This window comes from Leptodactylus fuscus, chromosome 9 (genome assembly GCF_031893055.1).
Source record: "Leptodactylus fuscus isolate aLepFus1 chromosome 9, aLepFus1.hap2, whole genome shotgun sequence".
Taxonomy (NCBI): Eukaryota; Metazoa; Chordata; class Amphibia; order Anura; family Leptodactylidae; genus Leptodactylus; species Leptodactylus fuscus.
The window spans coordinates 79,363,415-79,377,998 of record NC_134273.1 but is presented as its reverse complement, the minus strand read 5'-3'; the positions used below and the strand labels follow the sequence as shown (position 1 = coordinate 79,377,998).

General features: G+C 43.2%; 1 protein-coding gene across 2 annotated transcripts in view; it reads left to right on the top strand.

Annotated features, from left to right (window-relative positions):
* Nucleotides 1–6,478, top strand: part of TAFA4 (TAFA chemokine like family member 4) — a 101,951-nt gene extending 95,473 nt beyond the window's left edge. The window contains exons 5-7 of one of the 2 annotated variants that reach the window (XM_075287543.1): nucleotides 3,521–3,545; nucleotides 3,605–3,645; nucleotides 5,543–6,478. In XM_075287543.1, coding sequence (XP_075143644.1) covers nucleotides 3,521–3,545; nucleotides 3,605–3,645; nucleotides 5,543–5,652 — 176 coding nt within the window. In that variant the 3' untranslated portion in view covers nucleotides 5,653–6,478. Of the gene's footprint in view, nucleotides 1–3,520; nucleotides 3,646–5,542 lie in introns of both variants that reach the window. The other variant, XM_075287544.1, reaches the window with a different exon arrangement.
* The last annotated feature ends 8,106 nt before the right edge of the window (nucleotides 6,479–14,584 follow it).

Here is a 14,584-nt window from a genome sequence, read left to right as displayed (position 1 = left end):
TGGGCTGTATACTGCACCATTTTCTTGGTGCTATATGGCGGTATTATATGTACATTGCATTCTGATGGTATTGGGTATTGTGTGGACTATATACTGCACCATTTTCTTGCCACTATATGGCGGTGTTATATAAATTCTCTCCTGCAGTCTTGTCTTGGTGTTGTCTGCTGAATGGCGAGCGGGTCGCTACTTCACTTTTTGTCCAGGGCCCCATTTTTCCAAAATCCAGTCCTAATGTAAGGTAATGAGTGAAGGATTGTCAGTATTCTGCGGATGTTCTTTGTTTTGAGTCCAGAACAGGCGAGATTTACATAAACTTGTCTCCTCTTCTATGCGGTGGATGGATCAGACCGGGGTTATACATTCTGATAAAGTAATTTATCTTCCTCTTCTTCATCCGCAGAGCATCTCTTCAGACATGCTCTTTCACATGACTGTCGTCTTTCATCTATCTTTTCTTTCATAGTTTTGTAATTCTCCTGGATCTTGGCTCACGTTGGACTTATTCCCATTTCAAGATTGTTTTCAGTAGATAAAATGTTCAGTCCCTGAAATTTAGGGGTTTCTTATTTTTTTTAAACTCTTTACAGTTTTTCTTAAAGGAGAAAGGACTATTTTTCAAGTGTGGAAGGAGAACCGCAATACCCGGGAATTTACTGGAGGAAAAAAAATAACAAAAAACACTTATACTTACCTGCCATTACCTCTAGTGGGTCTTCTTGTGGATTCTGCCACTCTCCTGCTGACATCATACGCCCGGGGTCACCTCTCTTGGGCCTCCCTCTATTATACTCTGAGGTCTGAAGAAGCCCCAAGTTTAATAATGTCACTTTCACTTTGACATAAATTAGATAGATAGGTTCCTAGGAGCCCTGACAGTGTTATACACTATGTTTTATAGATAGGTTCCTAGGAGCCCTGACAGTGTCATACACTATGTTTTATAGATAGGTTCCTCGGAGCCCTGACAGTGTTATACACTATGTTTTATAGATAGGTTCCTAGTAGCCCTGACAGTGTCATACACTATGTACTATAGATAGGTTCCTAGGAGCCCTGACAGTATTATACACTATGTTTTATAGATAGGTTCCTAGGAGCCCTGACAGTGTTCTACACTATGTTTTATAGATAGGTTCCTAGGAGCCCTGACAGTGTTCTACACTATGTTTTATAGAGAGGTCCCTAGGAGCCCTGACAGTGTCATACACTATGTACTATAGATAGGTTCCTAGGAACCCTGACAGTATTATACACTATGTTTTATAGATAGGTTCCTAGGAGCCCTGACAGTATTATACACTATGTTTTATAGATAGGTCCCTAGGAGTCCTGACAGTGTCATACACTATGTTTTACAGATAGGTTCCTAGGAGTCCTGACCGTGTAATGCATTGTTTTAAGGCAATTTAGGGTGTGGCCTGTATTAAACTTGTTTGTCCTGAAACAAATTCTGGATCTGAGACACCCAAACCAGAAAAAAAATATATCCTGAGAGGTCATTTTTTTGGGATAACCTTACATATAAAGCTGCCTCTTCCTTCAATGCGGCCACGAACGGAGGTCAAGGGACACACAAGCTTAAGAACCCCATCTTTTATACATAGATCTGTGGTTTTGTATACTCACACGTAGTGTGTTTATATAACTATATATACCTCCATATAATTTCCGTATGCAGCTACAACTGATGTGGAAGTAAATCTATCACTGCCCTGTGATTTCTTTTTCCATAGACCCCATGACTTGTGTTTGGCTATTCTATGACATTATTACATTTCCGCTGCGAATGTGCAATAACAGGATCTAATAATGAGCCAGAAGTCCGTAAAGGTGACACAATACAAACACACATTATATAAAAGCGTAAAAACATGAATTGCCTGCCCACAAAAGAGCAGTCTCCCGGTGACGCCGCACTTCGCCTGTATTTAGAAGATTATTACGATTACAGTATGCCATCTTTGCTGGTGGCAAGCCATCAATTTCGACATCAGAGCGTTCCTTTAACTAGTAATTATTTTGTGGAACAACATGATGTGCGGTGTAATTTTCCGCTGATCGTAAGCAATGCCTGAATACATTCCCTATAGGTAGAGCCATTGCGCCTATTTAAGTAACTTGGTAATTGCAGTCTTGTTTTGTTGCCTTTCTATATACAGATGGTTTAGTTCTTGTGTATTTTTCTATAAACATGGACACGGTAAATGACTTACTTGCATGTACGGCTTTCGTGTACTCTCTCGATATTCCCGACCAAGGTGGACATGATGCAGAGGCACACTTAAGACTTTGGATACATGCCATGAGATCAACACTTATAGAGAATCGCTCCTTGGTGGGTGCAGCTAATGGTAAATCTTTACAGCAGCCGCCACTTGTCTTTTTATCTGTGCCTCCCCCCATTCTCCTTCTGTTTGTTACCGATGTTGATGTGACGTATGTGTCAGGGTAAGAGTGGTGACTGGGTTTGAGCGATCGGGAAAGATCGGATCCCGATAGGTGATCAAGCAAATTTCACGATCGACTGAAAAAAGATCGAAAATCGGATTTTGAAATCTCAAGATTGGCTCAACCCTACTCTATATGTAATATACAATTAGGGTTGGGCGATTGGGAAAGATTGGATCCCAATCGGCAATCGAGCAAATTTCACGATCGGGATCGGCTGGAAAATGATCGGAAATCGGAATTTAAAATAGATCGGCTCAACCCCAGTGGTGACTATGGAGAATTGTATTGACCATTCAATCTCTGGGCCAAATACTGTGTGGGCTCAGAGAATTGGAGGCGTTACACCATGTGGGGTTGCTTAGGGGAAAATATACCTGTGTGGGGCTCTATGGGGACATTGTACTGTATGTGTGCAATAAAGCAGCCACTATGGAAGGCTCCCTGTGTGATATTGCCCCCTTCCCCCAGTTGGTCACACCAAATATTAATGGGTTTCACATTTCTCTTTTCTACATTCAATTCATTTTGTTAGTTGACAAAAATAAACCATTAACCCTTCAATTTCTGAAAGCATTCTTAGACTTCATGCACACAACCGATTGTGCAGCTTGAGCTTCCGATGCTGCTTTCCAAAATTTATAGAGCAGCTCCTGCTCCAGGAACACAGATCAGAACAGAATGGAACCCCCCATTGTAACTAATGGAGAATGGAACGGACACAAATTGTCACGCACTCGACCTGCACACTCGGTCATGTGTAGGAGTCCTTACTTTGCAGAATTTTTCTACACCTACCTAAAACATAAGCCACATAGGAGAGTTCACTGCACATAAAGTTGCAAGGATTTCAATACTAGACGTATAATTGTTAGCTCCCCCTAGTGGTTGTTGTGAACAGCTAAAAATATATAATTTATCAAAATAACACCTTCCCTATACAGTTATACTTTCAAGTCCGGCACAGAATTTTAGACCTGAGCTGCAGACGTTGTGCTCTCCTACCAGATAGGGCTCATTCCAGCTCTTGGTTTGCCATCCGGTGACCCAGTGTTTCTTTATTCCGCAGCGTCCATTGTCGTCCAGAAGTGGTGGTGTCACATGCAGCCGTGCATGGAGTGGGAGGATTGTAAAGTTTTGCCGGATCTCTCAGGCTGGTCCTGCAGCAGCGGAAACAAAATCAAAACTACCAAGGTGAGCGATGGATTATGAAGTCATATAGAAGAGATACAGGCAGGGACATGACTTATAGGGTAGTATGGCGGCTTGTACAGTATGGGGGCCTGACAACTCAAAGAGCTGTCAGTAAGTCAGTGGCGGTGCCCGGCAGCACTTCAATAATCTGTAATGCGTTACCAATAGTCACATTTTTCCTCCAAAGAAGAATCCGTTTTGCAATGCAATGCGACTTATTTGACGTCATATGAATTTTTCCGAACCCTCTCTCATTCCGGATGCGCACATTTCTACTTAGACATTTGCCTTGCATGAAGAAAATACATTATATTTGATAGGACAAGAAAAATCTGCCTAAACTCTGCTGTCTCTTCCTTATTTTCTACTTGCACGCCTCATAGTTATGAGAAGGGACGCGGGTGCAGCTACACGAGCACAGGGAAGAGGTTTAATGCATAATAAGCGGGCAGGAAAATACTACTTATTATACAAGGTTTACCATCGGTGCAGAGGGTGAAAGATTGGGAGTCTTCCGGGCGACGTGTATTATGGCAGGCTGCGGGATCTTTTATAGGCACGGCTGTAAAATAAGTGTATAGCTAAAAAAAAATAAGTTGCGGATTGTAAAAAGTTATTTCCGTTGTAAGGTGGCGACTGCATTGAATTGACTAGATGACATATAGGAAAGAGAATACACAGCTCTGACACCTGGCGCCCCAACTGATCTGCTATAATAGTGCTGATACTACACGGTGTACAGAGCCAAAGCCATCCAAGTGAATGGGAGCTGCAGCCTGCTGGCATGGCCACTATACAGTGGATGAAGCTGTTTGCTCCCGGCTCTGTACACTGTGTTGTACAGGTCGATGGGGATGCTAGGTGTTAGATCCCCACAACATTGATGACCTGAACCATAATCTGCAACAAAAAAAGCTGCATTTCCGCAACTTGGGGCTTCAACCTTAAAGGCTCTTTATCAGCTACCGTGGCTCGTAACACCTGGCAAAAAGCTAAGTTTGCTGGGTGCAATGGCCACTTATGCCAGTGAAAAAACTAATACATGGTGGCCATTCAGATGAATCAACATCTATGTGATATAATGGCTCAAGTCTGCCAAGCCAGTGCTCCCATAAACAGTGCCAGAATACGTCCACTGCTTTTGCAGCCAGAACATGAATGTATGACTCGTGCACAGTGAGCCAGGTGGCTCAGTGGTTAGCAGTGTTGCGTTGCACACTGGCGTTCTAGATTCAAATCTGTCCAAGGGCAAAATCTGCCAGGAGTCATCTCTATATTTGCATTGGTCTCCTCCTGTAAAACAAGTGAACCCTTGGGGATGAGCGCCTGCACGGCAGCCACTAGCTCCCCTACTCCACAACGCTCCCTGGTCTTGGAGTCCCTTGCTCTTCTTTAGGGCACCCGCACATGATCCGGATTTACATGAATACACTCCTGCTGTTCCAGTGGCAGCTTCTTAGTCTTTGGCACCGGTCTTCACTCTACTTTCCCACCTGCATGACTAGTGCGTCCAATCTCATGTCACAGTCGGCCACTCCATTGCTGCAAAACCAGAACCTCTGCAGCGATTGTGTAGCTGTTTACGCCATTGACTGGTAGCAGGTGCCACGTGAGGGCGAAGACCGGTGCCAAGGAACAAGGATGGAACTGTGGCATGGAGAATGAGTAAAGGACAAAAGAGCGTGACACGTCTTTTTATAATTATAAGACTTCTTCCCTCTCCGGGACTATGGAGTTGTAGTTGGGACAGTGGAGCAATTACTTGAACCCAGGACTCCAGCGCTGCAAGGCTGCAGTCCTAACCACTGAGCCACCGTGTTGCCCCTAGCAGTTACTCTGTATACTAATTATTATACTATTTCTATTTCATTATTATAATTTTTTAATTTTTTTGCAGGTAACCCGGTAGCAAACAGAAAACGCGGCGAAAGAGCAAAGAATCGTTGCACCTCCCTGACAATATGTGCACTCAACCTCCCTTTTGGACTTCGGGACTTATCTTTTTAGGAATTGTGAACGAATAGTAACATTTTCACCCTATTTTTCTGCTCAAATGAGTATCCACAGGAGCTTTAAAGAAAAAAAAAATATAAAAAAAAAACAAAAACAAAAACTTGATCGATAGAATTTTCTGCTGACAGCGGCGGGAGAATTTTTATTAATTATACGAACTATGTGGACTCCATCTCTGGATTTCATTTCTCTCTTCAGATTATTGAGATGCAAGAACGCTTCATTGAATTTTTGAAGCGGGAAGATAATGCTGAAAATGGAATAGTTCATGGTTTTAACCGTTTCCGTCTTTGTAAAATATCACATGAATGGACAATGGATATCGATGGGACGCCCGAAAGTGCGCTCGCTGCATTTGGACGGGTGAAAAGGTCGTGTTGTCGGCTGAACCCCTATCATGCTGCAATTTTCTATGACTGTTGGCCCATGGTGGTAAATCCATAATGTTCTCAACATCTGTTCGTACAGTCTGATAAGGATTATTAAGGGAAATCCACCCAAAAAGTGATCTTCTGATGACCTTCACCAATTTCCTAAATTGATTCCATTTTGTGATGGAATGTCATCACAAATATCTCTGACACTACATTCAACAAAAATAGGTTCACTAAGATGTTTTGGGTGTGATGATGGATTCCATCAATCTTCTACCCAGTACGTCAAAGAAGATCATTTTTGATTGAAATCCCCCTTACAATACCATGTATGGCCAGATCCTCTTACTTGATGTCATGGTCGTGTAAAAGGCTATATGTCTGACTTGGTTCCACTTTTATTCTTGGGGATGAACATACAAGGTCTTTCAGGCTTCTTGACTGGGCTGACAATAACGCAGGCAGTGGTCTCACTTCTTCTTACCATCTTGAAGAATAATGACCCTCTTGACTTAAGGAGTTTAATTATCAGTCCTTAGGAGTCCGTCACCATTCCAATATTGTAAAGGACTCTAAGGATAATGTTCTACTATCAAAATCTGAAAGATCCTGCAATGTTCACATCTCCACATTGACCTCAAACCCAAGAATACAGACAAATGGCCCTCAGTTGACTATTTAAAGGGAGTGTGTCACTAGAACCCATCATATCCAACCATCCCCGCAGATCATCTGAATCGACAGTGTTTTCCCCTTGTGAATCAGTGACTACATTGCCAAGATATTACTTTGTCAAGGTGTAAATGTATCTTTGGAGGAATGATGGTGCTGCTAACCTTTGGAGCAATGACGACACCCTTATTGCTCCAAAGATCACGTTGATCACATTTTGATCCCTACTCTCTCTCACATACTTCCCAAAAGAGTACACAGTGCCTATCTATATCAATGGATATTCTGTGTATTTCAGGACAGGACAGGTCCTCAAGAGCGAGGTCCTCAAGGCATTTACACCACCACCTTCTGTAACTCAACCAAACCACCTGGGAATAGCCACTGTTAGGTCGGTTTCCCTTTTGGGCATTGTCCCAGTTTTAATTTTGGTTCAGCTGAAAAAAACATAGCGTCCCCTTCTGGGTATAAGTGGCAAGTGCACTTAAGTCGGACTGTTTGGAGGCAAGTAGGATAGGAAATATTCTAAATTATTTTTCCATGACCTCTTTACCTTTCCTTTGTGTTGTCTTAAGATGATGACTTTTTCTTTCTATCCAATTAAACCGATTCCTTCATATCCCTTTCTATCAATCAGACGGCGTTGCGGTGCGGTGCATGTACTTGATGGTTGCCCTTAAGAAACCTGTTTAGAATGAAGATAAAATGTTATTTAGTTAGATGAGAATTTCGCTATTTTCATGAGTAGACGTAGCTAGATTTTAAGATTATTTGGCGACATTCTTACGGTAAATCCACCAAAAATAAAGCGAGATGAGAAAATCGACTTCATTATTATTTATTACTGTATTTGTATTTTGTGCGCTGTATTACCGTCTATAGCGGTTTTATATACTTCACACAGAGAAACAGCCATTTTGTGGAAAATCTGATATTAAGACAATGAAGCCTGAAGAATCTAAATCTCTTACCTGAGACGCCTTCGGGAATTGTAGCGAGGAGTTCAGTATTTCTCTCTCACATATGGTAATTGCATCGGATTTTATTTGTATGGCATCTCAAAAATTGCAACAGTTTGTGTTCCTATTATATCCTGGTAGCAAGAACTGGCACGTCACAGTACCACAGGATCCTCAATCTCCGGGTCCTAAAGGTCCGGCAGAAGACAACCCCGTTTGGAGGTGACTTGTTAGCAAGCTGCTTGCCCCTGGGATCTGTTGTTTACATTACATGGCATGTCCCATGACGATACCATTGAAAGTTGGTGGGCGCTTGTATCGTACTGGCCTGGTGGGCCAAGGAACCCAAACACTGAGCAACAGTGGGGTCAAGTCTGACCATCACTTGGCCATGTACATGGAAGGCCAAGTAGGTGGCAAACATGTTCTAGACCTTATTGTCTATGGAAGATGGTGGCATGAGCCAGAATGGAACCTCTTTGGGCATGGGCACCCTCTTATCTTTGTCATTGTTCCCATAGCGGACTAAGGACATGGTAGATGTTTTCTGTAAAGCATTTTTGACTCAACCCCTCTCAGTTGATGACTCTTGTGGTCTCCCACTTGACTCAAGACCATAAGGGTGGAGTTGGTCAAATTTGACTACAGAAAGTCCAGGGGACAGATTAAAACTTCATCTTCTGGGTCATGTAACTAGTATGGTCTTCCACATGCCACCTACCTAGCACAATATGAAGTATTGAGAAGGCCAAAGCAGTTGACATATCTTCAGAAGAGTTCCTTTTTCTGAGAACCCACCACCTGCTAAAGGTGGCCCAATTGTCTTTACTACACCATGTCCCAATGCCTTTCAGCTCAAATGTCCTTTGATACAAATTTCAGTCCCTTTGAACCCCATGAACATTAGTGCAGAGGTTCTTCAGACTTGCTGAAGTGGTATGGTCCAACAGTTAATGGAGGTGCTCCACAAGTGGTGTCTGATATACTTATTATATGGCCCTCAAGTTTGGATTCATGTCATACTGTGCCCAAATCACATTGCCAAATTGTCAATAAACTATGGACTGTAGCAAGACCCAGAGTAGCCTCAAGTATGGTTTGGTTTGCAAGCTCCGAGTGCTAAGACCATCAGGGCCAGTGGCGCCCCCTTCAATGGTAAGAAGTGCCCCATGTCACCATACAGCCCTGACAAGGTAAACCTGTTGCATTATTTGTCATACACAATGCAGCCTCAAAGTGACAAATTCGGCTCTGCTACATACGACAAAGTGATAGTTTAAGAACCAATATAATTTTGACCTAGAAAAATGTGTTTTTGCCGCCATACATTGATAACAGTGGCCTTTCCCTAATTGTCAGGAGGCAGGTCAGGGACATTACACCAGGGGGCACTATTTCTATCCGCTACGCAAAATTAAGGACATGTTTTTAATGCTGCCCCCTATGGGGCAGGTGAATGACTACAATCCCTAGAAGATGATGGAATACGGATTGTTCGGCTCTCAAGATACAATATAACTTGTTTTTTTACGAGAATCTTAACAGGTCATTTCCATACGACTGTAATAATGGGATGTTTTTTAGATTATGGGTTACATATAGGTTGTGATTTTCATCAGATATTATGTTTTTCATTGTTTTGCCCTTGCAATAAAATTATTCATTTGTCCCGACTTCGGTCTCATCTCTTTGTTTTGTTTTTAGCGACCCTTTAAATGAATGGGGGTCACAAAAATGGGGGTCCCTATGACTTCTGAGCGAGCTCCTCTGGGTATTACAGTGTGGACATGCACAAGTATATATCGTCAAGTTAAACTTTGCTACATCTCTATCGGTGAATTCATCATCTTCAATTATTGTGTTAGATTTTTTTGTTATTAAAGGTTTATTAATAATGGGCGACCCAGTGTGTAATGGATACGTTTGTAGAGTTTCCAAAAAATTGGGGTTCCATCAAATCCAACTTTTTGGGGGTTTACCTCACAGTAAACCAACAGACCACCATTTTTTTTGTCTGTTTTTGGGGACGGTTAAGGAATATACAAATAATAAGAAGGCCTTTCACATCTTTCATGGGTTCGTTCACGCCATCCTCACGAGGTCTTCTTCCTGAGCCGTCCACCATTTTATTTGGGTTCCATCACTGTGTTTTTTGCCTGTTATTGAGCCTCAGTGGTCATGGTTGTCAGTGGTCATGGGGGGCACATCAGGTAGACTATAGTGCCAAAGTGAGAGTAAGTCGTTGCCCCCCTCCATGTCAATACTAAGGTCCAATCACAAGCCTTACCATTGACCTAGTGGTTGAATAAGATGGTGAACATCTCAAGAAGAAGACTAGAATACCAGAGGATACTGGGAAGGAGCACAGGAGAGGTAAGTCAATGGTTTATCTTCTTTTTTTACCCAGACTCCCAGCCCTCCAACACTCTGGGGCCCGAAGAAACCAACTTTTACTTGTAACATTTGGTTCGGATTGAACAAATGTTCCTGTTGAATTGCTTGAGTATGTAAGGTATATATACCCTTAAAGGGGCTCCCCCCCCCTAATAACACTTATGCCCTATGTACAGGATTGAGTAAAGGTGTCTAGTAGGGTTGAGCTGATCTTGAGATTTCAGGATCGATTTTAAAATCCGATTTCCGATCATTTTCCAGCCGATCCCGAGATTTGCTCAATCACCGATCGGTATCCGATCTTTCCCGATTGCTCAACCCTAATAGTATATTATATATACAGTAGAGTTGAGCCGATCTTGAGATTTCAAAATCTGATTTTCAATCATTTTCCAACCGATCCCGATCGTGAAATTTGCTCGAACGCTGATCGCGATCCGATCTTTCCCAATCCTGATCACTCAACCCTAGTGTCAAGTTGCTGTAGGTCTCACCACAAGGACCCCATGATTGCCCCATGTGAATGGAGTGGTGGTGCCCATGCGTGATCAGCATCCTCTTGAAGCAGGGGCCAGGTGTCTGCACCACCATCCCATTTACATGGTGCACAAGGTGACGCGGTGACTCGGGATCACACCCAACGGTCACCCCCTTATAAACCAGTGTGAAAACCCATTTAGTTCCATGAGACGGCCTTCAGTCTTAACAGAGTGATATAATATTGGAAAAACCATGATTGTTTCTTCCAAAAACAGCGCCGCCCCTGTCCACAGGTGGTACTGCAGCCCCTTTAAGCATCTGCTCAGGTATTTTTCTCTCGTGATTACAAAGGACTGAGCCGTGAAATTAGATTTTGCGGCTATTTAAAACATATTAGCGCTCGGCCCATCAATCAATACATCTAGCAGGAACTCCTGATAATGTCACTGTCATCAATTTTCGGCTCGGCGATGGCCTGGTATTTTTATTTTTTCAAGGAATATAAAGCAGGACCTCATGAAGACGCGCTTAATTATGTGAACGGCGCCGCAGACCGAGGCCGCCGCCAACACACTGAACTCTAGGAGAGACTTTATTTTCGTAAAGACTATAGAGCAAAACGCGAGAAATTGTGCGATTTACCTGAGAGCGGAACAAAGACAGATTATTCCCCGGGTGAAGAGAATGACTATTTATAGGAGGCCTTGTGGGAAATATTCATCATGTGTCAGGTCATCCGAATACAGGGGGTGAAGGAATAAAGGACGCACATCCCAAAGAGAGAGGAGTTTCATTACGAGTTCTGCAAAATTCTCAGGTTTGGCTGAACTTGAGATTTTTGGAGATTGTCACCAACGATTCATGGGGGTCTCTGATTGGAGGTGGGGGGGGGGAAGTAAAGTTACACACTAAGGGTAAGTTCACACGGGCAGAGAACGGCTCAGGTTCCCGACCAAAATATGGGTAGCCGCGACTGAATGCCGGTGGCATCCAGTCGTGCAATCCGCTCCGGATTAGGCCTAATGAATGGGCCTAGTCCGGAGGAGGGAGTGTATTCAGGCCGAAACGTGAGGCGAATCTACCTGAAGAATGAGCATGTCGCTTCTTTTATTCGTGAGCCGGAACAAACGTCTTCCAGAAAAAAAAAAAACTGACCGGCTCCCATTGGTTTCAATGGGAGACGTCTTTTTTGTCAGGATACAGCCTCAAAATCCTGACCAAAAACCCCGTGTGAACTTTCCCCAAGGCCTCATGCAGATGACCATGGGCTACTTCACTGTAGCAGAAGTGGCAGACATACTTCTATTGAACCCCAAATTTTTGGGGATCACCTCACACAAATACAGCAAAATGGCAGCCAGTTGGCTATTTTGTTGCCTGTTCTAGAGAGCAACGGAAAAAAATACTCACTTCCCTGAGCTCCACCGTGGCCTCCTCCAGAATCTGAATCCATCTGTCATCTTATTTGGCCTCTGGGTCATTGCTGAGGCGTGCGATTTGCATTCACCGAGTAGGTGGGAGATGACGACGTGATCATGATGTGATGATGTCACCCTCCTCCACGACCAACCACAAGGTTCAGCGGTGACCCAGGAGTCAACAGCCCAAGAAATATTCTGGATAGCTGAAGGATGTCATGTCCGAACCCAAGAAAGGTGATATTATTTATTTATTTTACACATTTTCCAGGGAATTATGCTATTCCGTTTGGGGAGTCCACTTGGAAGCCCCCTGAATGCACACGGTGGCTCAGTGGTTAGCACTACAGCCTTGCAGCGCTGGAGTCCTGGTGTTCAAATCCTACCAAGGGCAAAAAACCCTTGTTTGTATGTTCTCCCTGTGTTTGCATGGATTTCCATCCCATATTCCAAAGACATACTGACAGGGAAAAAAATGTACATTGTGAGCTCTATGTGGGGCTCACAATCTACATTACAAAAAAAAAAAAAAAAAAAAACGCATTAAAAAGCAGTGAGCAATGAAAACACACGGACCGCATAGACTATAATGAGGTCCATGTGTTTTCCGCGCATTGTCCGCACAAATAATGAAGTAAGATAACGTATGGAGGATATATATATATATATACACACACACACACATATACGTCCCCTTTGCAGTCATGTTGCAGATTTTTCTTAAATCACAACAAAATTTCTCTGCTTTGATTTTGAAAAATTGCCACAAAAATAAATAAATAACACAATTGCAATGTGTGAACAAACCCTTACAGGCATCAATACCATAACATAATATTGGTCAGAAGACTATGGATTTATTAGTTACCTTCAGATACTTAGGGACGGGTTCACATGGCACTTTTTTCTTACTGCAGAGCTGCATGCGGTTTTTAATTGCAGTAATGCCTAGCACATGTTACTCTGTGTCACACCTGTATGTTACCATTATATTGGAAACCTCTTGTTTATAGGTATAGTAGAGACATACAACTCACAACTAGCAGTGGGTGACCCGCACCAGACCCATTTCCTGAATATTCGCAAGTTTCACCTACAAGTTTACTTTTTGAACGAAAAGTTCCAGTATACAGAAACTTACATTTTGTAGATACAGCAGCTGACTTTGGTCATTGCACCAGCCATGGAGAAATGTTAGGGGTCAGGTACTAGACAAGGCTCACATACTGTGGTCCATGCTGTGCTGCCCCCTGTCATATCGGAGGACTGGTTGCAGCCCACAAAGGTAACTATACATGGAAAGTAAATTCCGCCAATGGCTATTGCCAGTATAAAATACCGGTCTTCTGCATTGATTCATATTGCGAAAGAAGAGCGTGCCCGTCCAGGATCTTGGACTTGGCAGATGTTGATAAAGAAGTGGATTAATACCCATCCCCCTGTGTGTGAGTGTCTCCCAAAAATCCCATGGGCCTAAATAGTAGCAGAGCTGCTTCCAGCTGTATACCTTGCATGTGGCTTACAGCAGCCAAATAAGCTGATCGGTGCAGGGTCCAGGTATCAAATCTGATAGGGCCCCCAATACTAAAGTTCTTGAAGTTCATATTAACTACCTATCCTTTGTATAGGTCTTCAATCAAATAAGTGGAGAACTGAAACCTGGCACCTCCACCGATCAGCTGTTGTGAATGCCAGACAGTTCTCTTCACTAGTGAAGTGATTTGGGGCTGAGCAGCAAAAAGGCAGTATGATCACTACACACACACACACGGTATGGAGGTGTCCGCAAGGTGTCGGACTCCCACTACTCTGAGGATAGGTCATCCATATCCGTTCTTCTTTCTGATGTACTTTACTATTCAGAATTAGGGACTGAGGAGCCAAAAAAGAGTTCTGTGAACTAACTCCCAGGACCCACACAGATCAGCTGTTTGAAGAAAGCTGTGGCTTCTTCACCTTGCCAATGACATCATGTTCATTGGTCACATGGTACAACAGCAGCTCAGTCCTATGAAATGAATGGGGCTGCGCTGTAATACAAAGTACGACCCCTATGACATACAAGTGTATTCAATGAAGAGGCCGCAGAGATCACCTGCACAATGTGGTCTCTTCACCTGGGTTATCTATGGAAGTCCCGGGTGCTGAACCCCCACAATCACACATATATATATGTCATAAAATCCCTGTCTCATGTTTCAGTCTCTCAGACTGTCCAATAAAAGAACCAGTTCAGACCCCAATTTTTCAAAACTTTCGGGGTATGTAAGCGCTATTGTGACGTTTTCACTGTGGAGACTCCAGGGTGCAAGATGTCATTCAGGCCGGAAGAAGATCCAGAGGGACACTGCAAGGATGACCAGGAGATGAGAGAGAAGGTGAGTATAAGGCCGACTTCAGACGGGGGGTTTTGGTCAGAATTTTGATGCGGATTGAAAATCAATGGGAGTCGGTCATTTCCTTTTTCTGCGAGCGATATGCCCTTAGATAGGATAGAACTCTATTGGAAGGCTTTTTTTAGAGGCTGATTTTGAGGCGGATTCAGCACCAAAAAACTGTGTGTGCACTGACCCTTAGGCTAAGGACTCATGTAGCGAGCCACAGCGAAAAAGTGCCATGGGAAAAACAC